The following is a 13,336-nucleotide window of genomic DNA, read 5'->3' on the forward strand; positions in this document are numbered from 1 at the left end:
GTTTGCAAAGCCTTCCCTATGTTGCTACTGTTCTGCTGTTGCAAGAACAGCTATTGCAGTACGGCTGCGACACACAGCCCTTGTAAAATGGCATACCCAGACAACCGGTGATTTACGAGTACGCATGGAAAACTAATTTAGAAAAACTACAGTAAATACACACAATAGCCTATACTCTAATGTGATGCGAAAACTAGAAAAGTAAATGATAAAACTTTAATAATGGTTCCACAACATAAATGGCATTATAGTGAAAGGTAAATTATGCAAATCTTACTTTGTATTAGTTGCAGATATCGGAGGAAGTATCCAGACAGCAAAAATCAGGAGATGTGCAAGGCAGGGCTGCTCACACTCACCATACCTTTTTAATGTATTCATTAAAAAAGCCATAAATAAGTTTAAGGCAAATACCAAAGGAGTAAACGTAAATGGGCACCATATCTAATGCATTCGATTTGCAGCTGACATAGCAATTGTAGCAGAGTCCGAGAAAGAGTTGTCTAAGATGCTGGATGTGTTGTCATCAGCAATGTAAGATTCACGCTTAAACATTGTCAAGAAGACCAACAAATCACCAGTTTCCCTTATATAGGAAGCCTGAATAGCACTTGTCAAACAGACATTTAGTAGTAAGAGAAATCTTTTAATCGGTGCAAATTTAGATTTTGGAATTAGGAAGAAATTTGTGATTTCTTTTGTATGGAGTGTGCTATTGTATGACCGTGAATCGTGGACAATCAGAGATCAGGATTGGGAATGACTGGAAGCATTTGATATGTGCGTCTGGAGACGAATGTTGCAGAAAAAATGGATTGAAAAGAGAACAAACAAAAGATGCGAGAAATTCAAGGGAATAGAGAACTGATGTTTACAGTACAGAGAAGAGCTAAATTTACTGGCCACATTGTGCGACATAATACCTTTCTTACCAATCCGCTGGAAGGAAGAAAGGCCGAGGACGACCAAGGGAAAAAAACCTTCGAGACTTGGCACAGAATCTTCATTATGGTTCTTATTATAAAATGAAACGAGGAGCAGAGGACAGAAAAGAATGGTTGCATCGCCTTTAGACACTGATGATAATGATGAATTATGAGTTTGTTTCGAAAGCCAGAGATCCTCCAACCTGCCCCTAGAAACATATTTACGGTTATAACCTAAAGATGCTCATCCAGAATGGAACATAAACAGCTTGCAACTTTGAATTGTGCAAAAGAAGTAGAGTTTCTCTGTGTAAATAGCTGTCTAATGTAATACAAGGCTTTCAAACCTCTGACATTAAAGACTGGAGAGAGTGAAATTAGCCACATATCATTGTCTACCCATTTATTTATTTTTTGTCTCTTGGAGTTAGACAACTCTTTCCTAGTTTAATCATTAATTTGTTTTACACATAATTACTGAAAAGAGATGGTCCATATAATCTAAAAATAGTGAAAGCTCTGACAGAGGATGATCCTGATTGTTATTTTGGAGCATTGCAGACACTTCATTTTCCAATGATTGAGTTAATGAATGAATAGTAATTGGTCTGTTTTCCTTTGCCATCATCCAATCATTTTCACACGTTTTTGTTGTGGCTGTGCTACAGCATATCAACCCTGAACTTTGTATCCCTTCCAATTACTTCTGATCCACTATCTAAAACACTTTCAAGTAGACTATGAATACAGTCACATTCGTACCCGAAGCCGTTGTACACTGTTCTGCAATATGTTCTGTCACTACTTTCAATACGCAAACCCATTAATATACATATATCGAAAAAACAAAAAATGCCACAGAATGAATATAGGCCCTACTCTTTTTGAAATGATCACCATGTGCACCGACACAACGGCGAAGACATCGAGGCTAATCATCAGTAGCTGCACGAATCGTGTCTGGTGGAATTTTTTTGATACCTGACATGATAGGTTTTTTTTCAACATCTCAATATTGCATTGTCGTTTTTGACCTGTTATCGCCTCAAGCTTCTCCCACAGAGAATAATCCAATGGATTGAGGTCCGGTCTTCTGCTAGGCCAGTCAGCAGCAGCAGCAGCAATGAAGCATGGGATATTGGTTGCCAACAACTGCTGCGTCGTTTTTGCTTTGTGTGCAGGAGCGCTATCCTACTGAAAAATCCACGATTTCCCTTCGAACAGCTTGAAATTGATACATGGTATCACCTTTTCCAACATTGTCTGGTAGACAGCTGCAGAAGTCTTCACTCCACCTTCGCAAAAATACACCTCCGATGCTCCCCGCCCACCATACCATGACAGAAGCAGGGTGATGTCCGTGCTGCACACATTGAACTTTCTCTCTTGCTTCTTTGGGGAACCATGCGTACACATGATCATTTTGCTTGTTAAACGACTCTTCCACAGTGAATATTTTCAACTGTGAATAAGATGTCATGATACTGACTCTCCCCATACATCGTTACAAAGCCTGGGATCAAACCCGGCGTATCACCTTTAATTTTTCAGTTAGTAAATGCCGTGTGTATCTTTTATGTGCACCAACACGTAAATCATCCTTCAAAATACGTGACATCGTTTGTGGAGATATATTCATTTCACAAGTCAAAATTGTTTGGTTATGCGAAGGATTGCGTTGAATCCTTGCACGAACAGCGTTCACAAATTCTTTTCTGCGTACACACTTAGGACGGCCCAATTTGACGTGATCAAAAGTTGCACCTATTTGTTTAAACCGTGCTATTGTCCGAAACACAAACCGTTCATTAATACCGAGAGGTTTCAGCATCTAAAAAATTTTTGGCTCGCTTTCCGCAATGAAATAATGCCAATACAGCGATACGATTGTCATACACTCCCCACTCTATCTTTCACTGCTGCCTGCTGTTGGCAAACTGCAAGCTGGTTACTACAGAGTCATAAAGGTGACCTTCTGGACGATGACAAGCAGCGTGGCCACGCTTTTTCATTCTCAATTACTATATCAGAGTGCGTTTAGATTTTACTGACAGAACTTATGGCAGTACTGTGTAAAATGAAAGGCATGCAAACTAAGAGAATATTGTTGCTAATTCTAAGGCTAAAATTACACAAAAGATAGCAGTACAAGCAGCAACAAAAATGAGGGTGAGATGCCTCATTCCTTTGTTATGCGCAGAACCTTAAACAATGGAGGTATTTGGCAGGGGTAGTCAAATTACAAGCAGAAATGATACAAGCCTGTGCTTGGCAAACCTGTCTCATCATCTGAGGCGAATGGGTTAGTGAAATATATATCAAGCTTACATCAGGCCAGTATCATGAAACATGGTACATATAATCATTACAGAATCCATATGTGTGTTTTCAGTGTTTGCTTCCCCCGGCCGTAATGTTGGACCTTGTGATATAGATATTGATTCCCATAGGGTATCTGAAATATTTGTCCCGAATGAGTAAATTTATAATACCAATATAAATGGTCTGTTATTGGACATTATAAATTTCCAGCTAACTCATTCCTGGTTGCCAGCGTTTCACCCGCGTGTGCTAGGTTGGGCTCATCAGTTGGTACCTAGTACACCTAGACGCTGGCTAGTGCATACCGTGGAGGCCACTGCGTAGGCTACATGGAGCCACCGGCAGTGCCAATGCACTATGAGAGACTTTGTCTCTTTACCAAAAAATTGATGCCTGCTTGGCTATCAGATGATATAGATATTGATTCCCATAGGGTATCTGAAATATTTGTCCCGAATGAGGAAATTTATAATACCAATATAAATGGTCCGTTATTGGACATTATAAATTTTCCAGCTAACTCATTCCTGGTTGCCAGCGTTTCGCCCTCGTGTGCTAGGTTGGGCTCATCAGTTGGTACCTAGCACACCTACCAAGACGCTGGCTAGTGCATACCGTGGAGGCCACTGCGTAGGCTACATGGAGTCACCGGCAGGGCCAATGCACTATGAGAGACTTTGTCTCTTTACCAAAAAGTTGATGCCTGCTTGGCTATCAGATGATATAGATATTGATTCCGATAGGGTATCTGAAATATGTCCAATAACGGACCATTTATATTAGTACGTTGGACCTTTTCAGTCTGCATACAAACATCCTCATCAGACTCCATTCTGTATTGTTTTACACTTGTTTTTTTGTCTTTTCCTCAATTTGGAAGGCTATTTTAATCTTTACCCTGTGTTTCTAGGTCTGCAGGTGCAGGAACTGGACCCCAGAGTAAAGCAGCTGTATGAAGGAGTCCGTGATGTCCTCATCAAGTATCGGAGTGGTAAACTGCCCAAGGCATTCAAGATCATCCCGTCATTACGAAACTGGGAGCAAATCCTGTACCTTATGGGTGAGAGTGTGTTATACTGTTGTGTTGTAATGGTTCCCCTTAAGTCTTTGTCTTCATTCCCTAGTTGCCTGATGCAGTGTTCTCCCTAAGACCTTACTAATGGGCGCACTGCCCAGCAGTTTTTACTGATCTCCCAGCTATCATAACCTAGATATATGCTGTTTACATAATATTTCAAGTTGATTTACGTCTCACTGACAGATATAGGTCTTATGGCGACAATGGGATAGTAAAGGGTTTAGGAGTGGGAAAGAAGTGTCCGTAGCTCTAATTAAGGTACAGCCCAGCATTTACCTGGTCTGAAAATGGGAAACCACAGAAAACCATCTTCAGGGTTGCGCACAGTAGGGTTCGAACTATCTCCCGAATGCAAGCTCGTAGCTGTGCGCTCCTAACTACACGGCCAACTCACTTTGTTTACGTAATATTAATACATATTTGAGTCATTCTGAGTTCCAAATTAAATTGTATTCAAATGAAAAATCTCCATTATTGTCAGCATAATTGCACGAGTTATTATGAATGAGAAGTGGAACATTAGAAGTTCAAACTCCTCTGTTATGTCTTCTTCGTGATAACACTAAAATAGTTCAATTTTGCAGTTAATGTTTACCTGTCTAATATTATTAATGTCCTGAGGGGAATAAATTTAAATTTTATCATATTCATTCTTTTACATAGTATTCCCCGTCTGGCTACTCATTCCTGCCTCCCAGCCGACGAAAATTTCTGGGGAGAACACTGCTGATGTAAGCAGCATTGTCAACTTTTAGTTGGTGGCAGTTATAGTTGCTGAGCATGATTTGATAACCTTGCTAGATTGACTTCTCCCAAATGCAAGCTAAGTTCCACTTCACACGAGGCGATTGGAATCGGCTACAGAGTAGTTTATGTGAATTCCATGTCCCCGAACGGTAGCCCGTCACGCTACTTAGCCCCCTTTCCCGGCCTGAGTTCTCGTGTTGTCTCGCTATTCTTGAAATGAAAGATTCGTAGGTTTTGTTCACGTACTATATTGAAAGATCGTTTGGAAAAAGGACTTTTCTATATATTATTCAGTGATTTGTGCGATGATGGTACAAAGTGTTTCAGTTACTTCAGATTGTCAGAGATCACTTGATGAACTCTTCAAAAGTGTGAACTCCAAGTTAAGACCGTGTGAGTTGGCCGTGTGGTTAGGGGTGCACAGCTGTGAGCTTGCATCCGGGAGATAGTAGGTTTGAACCCCACTGTCAGGAGCCCTGAAGATGGTTTTCCGTGGTTTCCCATTTTCATACAGGCAAACGCTGGGGCTATACCTTAATTAAGGCCACGGCCGCTTCCTTCCTTCCTTCCTTCCTTCCTTCCTTCCTTCCTTCCTTCCTTCCTTCCTTCCTTCCTTCCTTCCTTCCTTCCTTCTCGTAGCCGTTTCTTATACCATCATCACCATAATACCCATCTGTATTGGTGCGACGTAAAGCAGCTTAATCTAACAATCAAAGAAATATTTGTTATCCTCCTAATTGATACTTTATTTGCCTTTGGCAATTTTTTATAAAATTATTAATAGTACAGGTTTTGACTGCTTTGCAGTCATCATCAGCTGTATTTACATAACCTTAAGTGTAAAAAAGATAAAAAATAAGCACATTATATGTTCTCGTAATAGACTTCATACTTTACATGGGGAACTTAAATCTTTGTCTATTGGGGAAGGATGGTAGTGGGGGGAGGAAAGTGAGAAAGAATGCTTAAAAGGTGATTAATAACTAGTTCTTAACTGAAATATTGTTACATCTTCTTCTTCCAATAAAAAGATAAAAACGTCTTTAAGTGTCTTTTATTGCTTCTGTTCGGAAGCGTATTTGAAAAAACTTATTGGCTTTTCACCAACTAACTACTTAAGATGTTATTGAATTATAATTCTAAAATATTCACAAAAACATATGTCGGCTTCCAGTCGATGAGTTAAAATCTTCTTTTTTGAGTCCAATTCATATTGTGCTTGAAGGCTTGTGGAAAAAGTTGATTAGCTTGATTTGCTTATTGCCAAAGATAGATTCTAGAATGGCCTTGCATCTCACTGTTTGGATATGTTAAATAGTTATTATATCCATTGGCCATATAATTAGGTACCTTGCAACACGATCTGCAACTGGCAGAAAATAAGTGGGAATAATTAAAAACTTTTTTTTCTCTAAAGTGCTGCATTTAGAATTATCTCTTATGAAATAAGGAGGGTAGTGTTTTGAAAAATGCTAAGTTACCCTTGTCTGGATTCACATCTTTACTTTCCACTTTCTTGGGTGTGGGTTTGTTTCCTCTGTCCTCGATCTGGTATAGTAGCGATGTGATATAGCCTGCTGGCTAGCAGGGTTCACCGGGGAGAGGGGAGGCAAGGGCGTGTCGTCATCTGTCATGGTTTCTCGCAAGGAGGGGTGTGCTAACTGTGACTTAGCGACGTCATACTTGTTCGTTTTATTTGCTAAACTCGTTTGCTTCCTTTCTAATAATTCCATATATCTAAGTAGATGTTCATAAAGAGGGTTTCTTGGTTCGTTCATATCGTTTAAATTCCGATCCTTATTCATTAACTTATCAAGAAGGATGTGAATGTTTTCTAAATTATTCACAAGTCTTCCCTTGTTTATCCTGTTAATAATTTCAAGGTCCTGTTTAATGTTGGTGAATTTATGTCCTGTTTCTTTCATGTGAGCCCCCATTGCATAATACCTTCTGTACTTCTCTGCGTTGACGTACTCCTGATATCTTACCGAGAAATTCCGCCCGGACTGTCCTGCATTGGGAGCAAGTCAACTTGTAGATTTCTGATTCCTGATATTCTTCTTCTTTGGATTTGTTGTCTATATTGTGTTTGAAAACACTATGTTTCGTATTGTTTTTCGTGGAAATGGCTACCTTAATGTTGTGTTTCTTAAATAAATTTATCAGTACGTAAATATTAGGATTATTATATGTGAACTTTATGTACTTTTTTGTTTTCTCCGATTGTTCTACCTAATGTATCTGTTGTTTATATCTGCACTTAGTGATTATTTTATTAATGGCTTGGGGACTAAAACCATTAAACAAGGCCTGTTTGCGGATATATGCAAGCTCCTTTTTTTACCTCATTTTCGGTTAATGGAACTTCAAAGGTTCTGTTAATGAAACTATAATACGCGGATTTCTTCTGTGTACCCATATGCAAAGAATTGATTTTAATCGTGGTTGGAGGTGTTTCCTATATATACCAAGATAGAAATGGTTATCTTTCCAAGTTGTTTTGATATCTAGGAAGTTGAGGGAACCATCTTCTTCTTCCACTGTAAATTTATATTTGGGTCCAAAGTGTTCAAGATATTTAGAACATTATGACTATTGTTCGATTTCTCGTTTATTATAGCATATGTATCAACATAACGTAACCAAAAGTCAAATGTGACCTAAGATCCGAAAATGTTCCAAGTGGTCCAGGTATATATTGGCTAGAATGCCTAAGGCCGGGGCTCCCATAGGTAGGCCGTTCTGTTTGTATATTTTGTTGTTTAAAAAAAATAGTTATGCTTAAGCATGAATTTTAGGATAGTCATAAAATCCTCTATTTTTGGTACACTAATGCATTTATGTTCTAATAGATTTGTTTTAATGTCTTGATAATTTCTTCTATGGGGATGTTGGTATACATGTCTTTGATGCCGAAAGAACATGTGTGACATGAGCAGGAGCTAGTTTGAAATCCTTAATTGCTTTACAAAAATCAATCTATCTTTTAATAGAAGTTTTAGTGTGAAAAACATAATTTTGTGTTAAAAACTTGTGAATAAACCAAGAAGTTTTATATGTGGGGCTCTTGCGAAAATTGATTACGGGTGTAAATGGCACGTCCTTTTTGTGTAGCTCGGGCATGGCCCTCGCCCTTGGGAGTTCTGGGTTCATATTTACAAGTTTCTGTGCTTCCTGATCACTTAAAAAGAAAGATATTTTCTTGAGTATTCCTTTCAAACTTCTTTGTATTTGTGTGGTAGGATCTTTATCTATGACCTTGAACTTATTATTGAAGAATGTTTCGTTCTTTTCAATGTATTCAGTTTTATTTAATATGACTACTGTTCCTCCTTTGTCTGCTTTTGTTACGATTATATTACCTTATCCGATTTTACGTTGGAGTTCCTTATTTACCTTACTATTATCATGGGTCGTCTTTAGTCTATTAATTAGGGAAGGAATTTTTCACTTCAGTTTCTGCTGAAGTTAGAATTAAATCTTTACCTTTGTTGATGCTGTGCCAATTAAAATTTGGGCCTCTACCTACCACTTGTAATTCCTGTTCTGTGAAGACTGTTTCTGACAAGTTTTTAACTGGGGGTGGGTGTCTTTCTTGGTTAAAGGTTAATTTACACTGTGGGCTGCTTTCTCTTTTCGGAACATTAAGGTCCTTTAATTTCTTATTAAGAGTGACTTGTTTCTTTTCCATTAAATTATTTACTTTATCCCTACTGTGTTTTAGAAAGGAGTCCCATTCTAACGGCAATAAGGCTGTTGAAGCTGAGAGGTGTGCTAAATATTAAGGAAATGTTTCTTTTTGTACATGAATTTAATTTCTCTTTTTATCCAAATCTGATTAACCATTTTTTGTGTTGCAGATTGATGTTCTGAACGTGCATTATTCCTTTGAGTCCCGTTTAGAAATCTCCGTACCAAGTCATTTTTGAGACATTCTTTGAGGAACATTATATCTTTGCTTACTTTTGCCAATTTCCCCTTTAGTTTTAGATAGGTGTTCGTGTTATTTCCTGCCTGGTTAGCATTCGTATTACAAACTAACCACTTCATATCCATATCGATATGGCAATCAAACAATCAAACAAATATTTGTTATCCACCTAATCTATACTTTATTTGCCTTTGGCATTTTTTAAAATAAAATTATTAACAGTACTTGTTTTCTGACAATTGCAGATCGTGTTGCAAAACTACCCATTTATATGGTCAATGGATGTAATAACTATTTAACACATCCCAACTGTGAGATACAAGGACAGTCTAGAATCTACCTTTGGCATAAGAAAGTCAAGCTAATCAGCTATTTCCACAGGCCTTCAAGCACAATATGAACGGGACTCAAAAAAGACTTTTAACTCATCGTCTGGAAGCCGACATGTTTTTATGAATATTTTAGTTGTATGTATGTTGGTTAGTCAGCCCGAAGGCTGGTTTGATTCTTTGCAGTTCCGCCAACAGCTGTCATAAATAACCTAGGCGTCACTGAAGAGGCGTACTAGGGAAATGAGGAGTGAGGTAGTTTCCCGTTGCTTTCCTCACCGAGCCAGCCGTTGCTATTACATATCAGTCTGCCAAGCCCACTGAAATGCATGCACCAACCGACCCTATGAGGGATATTTTCACACCATTCATAACAGGGACTGGCTGCATAAGGAATGGTATTCTTAGCATCACTCATACCTCAGTCACGTTCATATTGTCAAAGCCAAGGATGAGACTGAGACAGGTCAATGAAATACCAATATAAATGGTCCGTTATTGGACATTATAAATTTTCCTGCTAACTCATTCTTGGTTGCCAGCGTTTCGCCCTCGTGTGCTAGGGTGGGCTCATCAGTTGGTACCTAGCACACCTACCAATACGCTGGCTAGTGCATACCGTGGAGGCCACTGCGTAGGCTAACTGGAGCCACTGGCAGTGCCAATGCACTAAGAGACTTTGTCTCATCAGCAAAAATTGATGCCTGCTTGGCCATCAAATGATATAGATGTTGATTCCCATAGGGAATCTGAAATATTTGTCCTGAATGAGTAAATTTATAATACCAATATAAATGGTCCGTTATTGGACATTATAAATTTTCCTGCTAACTCATTCTTGGTCAATGAAAGTAACAAATTTGGTATAGCCCATACCAGAAGACATAGTGCACTGTAAACACTACATCTCGCCAGCAAAAGCATGTATTTTAGTTAAGAATATGTTTTAATTATAATTCAGTAACATCGTAAATACTTAGTTGGTGAAAAGCCAATCAGTTTTTTCAAATACACTTACGAACAGAAGCAATAAAGCGCACTTAAAGATGTTTTTATCTTCTTATTGGAAGAAGAAGATTTGACAGTATTTTAGTTAAGAACTAGTTATTAATCACCTTTTAAACATTCTTCCTCACCCTCCACTGCCCTCCTCCCCACTACCGTCCTCCCCCAATAGACAAAAATGTAAGTTTCCCATGTGAAGTATCAAGTCTATTACGAGAACATATGATGTGCTTATTTTTACCTTTTTTTACATCTAAGCTTGTGTAAATACAGCCAACGATGACTGCAAAGCAGTTGAAACATGTACTGTTAATAAATAAAGTATCGATTAGGTGGATAACAAATATTTCTTTGATTGTTAGATTGTCGTATCGATATGGATATGAAATGGATAGTTTATAATAGTAAAGCAGCTTGTAAAAAAAAAAAAAAAAAAGTTCTAGATGGCTGTATAATTTGTATAATTAAATCATCTGTGTTTATTTGGCCCACTTGTTTAGGTAGTTCATACTGAATATAACATTTTTTAGTACAGTTTATAGTGTTTTGAAGTGGAATACGTAGCGAGAAAGAACTTGAAATGCAGGGTATCACCGAAGGGAATTCTGAATGGAATGCGACTGAGGGCGAGTAGCCTAATGTGAAGAATCCAATACAAAGCAATGGTTCATCAGTTGTGGCCAGCCGAGGTTGTAAAATCTACCTCAGTTACCGGGAGTGAGCTACTTCGAGGTTGATCGCCGGGCTTCTTTCTGTAGCCCAGTGTGAAGAGCTCCATTTAAAACAACATTCCACAAGCACGGGAGGCTAGTGTGAAGTGGCCCTAATGCTTAGTTTACACGATGCGAGTTGATGAGACAGTTGACTGGCTTACAGTTATTGGCTACGTGTGAAGACTTTGGTCCAGTTTTCTAGGCAATTGATTGTCTCCAAGAATAAAGTGAGGACAACCAACTGGGCCCAGTTGCGTCCCCCACCACCCGGAGCTCAGTATTGTTGGGACAGTTGGCGCCGTGTGGACGTGACAGGCCAGTAGCTGTATATTTATTTTGTGCCAGTTCACCTTGCGTCAACCGAGGTGTGCAGCCACCTGCGTGGTCTTAATAATTTAAATGCTTTTGCATAATTATGTCTTCAAAGTAGGGTGATGATACTAACGTAACATTTGGTGAGGTTTATAGGGAACAATGATACGGGTGGGACTAGGACGAAGACCCGTACAGAGGTGTACATTCTGACATTACTGATAAAATTAACATTCAAGGACTCCATGTGATTGAGGTCAAAACTTTGCACGACTCAGCAATGAATTGTCAAAAACATATCAGATGTAAGGCTTTTCAGGCGTTTGCTCTATTAACCAGCGTTTCATCTTAGGTCTGACACTAGACTCATCGGAGTGGGGTGATAAGTTCACCTGCATACACCCCAACATCAGTGGGTAGGGTCTGACACATCCCACTCTGATGAGTCTAATGTCAGACCTAAGACAAAACACTGGTTAATAGAACAAACGCCTGAAAAGCCTTACATCTGATATGTTTTTGACATTTTTGACATGCTCTATTGGTGAAAAATATCTAATTCCCCCCTTGGGAATGTAGAATTTTCCATCAGCAATGAATTGCCGGCACATGTAATTACGAAATAAATTTCATTCCTCACGGGACACTACAAACGCTGCGCACTCAGCCATTTCTCGTCATCTACTGGTGTAGCAATAGTTTCCTCGTGGAACGAGTTCTTGTTCAACTGGACTGGCCAGCTATTGTCCTGCAATAATTAGAGGACAACTGTTGCCAACAATTGTCTCATCAACTGGAATTGTGTAAACTATAGATCATTCCATGTTAAGAAAACAGTATTGCTCTTATGGGCCTACAAGGAGTGAATACACATCCTCTTAGACACTTATAATTCCTCGTAATTAAGGAATATTTTAATGTACTTTATATTGTATTATGAAAGAAAATAATTATTTAAAATTCTCTATTTAATAAATACATTTGCAGTGGGGGAGCACAGTGGAGGGAACAGCCATCGCTTTGTTGCCTTCCTTCATTTTTCTTCTGACTTGCTCTGGTACATGTAACACGTAATCCATCGCGCTGTGAAGCGCCGGCAGCTTATCACTGTTGAAGATAAGTCATCTATTTACTCAGCGTGTGTTCTAATATTTTCGTACTGTACAGCAGTTGTTACTAAAGATTTTAATGATGTGGTGTGCTGCGATACATCACGGCATGACGCGTACTGATACAGAAATTAACTGTGATTTTTATTTGTTTTTGGTTTTGTTATTTACCTTTTGTTTCTTAAGCGCATTTTATTTTTACCTCATTTTTAGCACTTTTACACAAAAGCATTTAATTGTTAGCATTCTTTTCATGGGGTGATATGACGGCACAGTAGTGCCCGGCGTTGCCCGAGCAAATGTATTAAACACAATTAACTGCATCCCCTGCCTCGAGCCTATTAAAATTTCCTGTTGTCTATTTTCTCCCAGTTTGCCTTGAACTCCGATACTAAGGTTTTGTATGTGCAGTAGTTTACCCATGTTGCTGTAAAAACCGAAATAAGTCCTTCCCCCGCCGTACAACCCATATACCCTAGATTTCACAAAAATAATTTGCAGCTTAATATCTTACTTTTTTAAAAATTTTAGTACTGAGTTTCACAAGTATAGCCTATATGCCACGTTTTTCCCGTGATGCTGCTGAGCAGATTTATTCGATATGGCAACATTGTTATCATAAGAGCAATACTGTTTTCTTAACATGGAATGAACTATAGACATACCAGCTATGCGGCCAGAATCGAGAAGCCAACTCCCTCAGTGGCTGAATGAACTGCTGGGCCATTTGTATAAAGTTAACGAAGACATAACTGATTTTACGGCTCTTAACCAGTGTTGTTGAAAATGGGAGATGTCGTTAGAGCCCTGAAGATGGTTTTCCATGGTAAGGATAATTATTTTCTGTGGCTTGTGCTGGCCTTG

At 38.8% G+C, this 13,336-nt stretch overlaps 1 protein-coding gene across 1 annotated transcript in view; it reads left to right on the plus strand.

The window, feature by feature from the left end:
• The window catches only part of bys (Bystin), a 52,364-nt gene that overhangs the window by 14,857 nt on the left and 24,171 nt on the right, over positions 1–13,336 (plus strand). The window contains exon 4 of the mRNA XM_067157919.2: positions 4,159–4,308. Coding sequence (XP_067014020.2) covers positions 4,159–4,308 — 150 coding nt within the window. The remainder of the gene's footprint in view (positions 1–4,158; positions 4,309–13,336) is intronic.

Source organism: Anabrus simplex, chromosome 14, assembly GCF_040414725.1.
Source record: "Anabrus simplex isolate iqAnaSimp1 chromosome 14, ASM4041472v1, whole genome shotgun sequence".
NCBI lineage: Eukaryota > Metazoa > Arthropoda > Insecta > Orthoptera > Tettigoniidae > Anabrus > Anabrus simplex.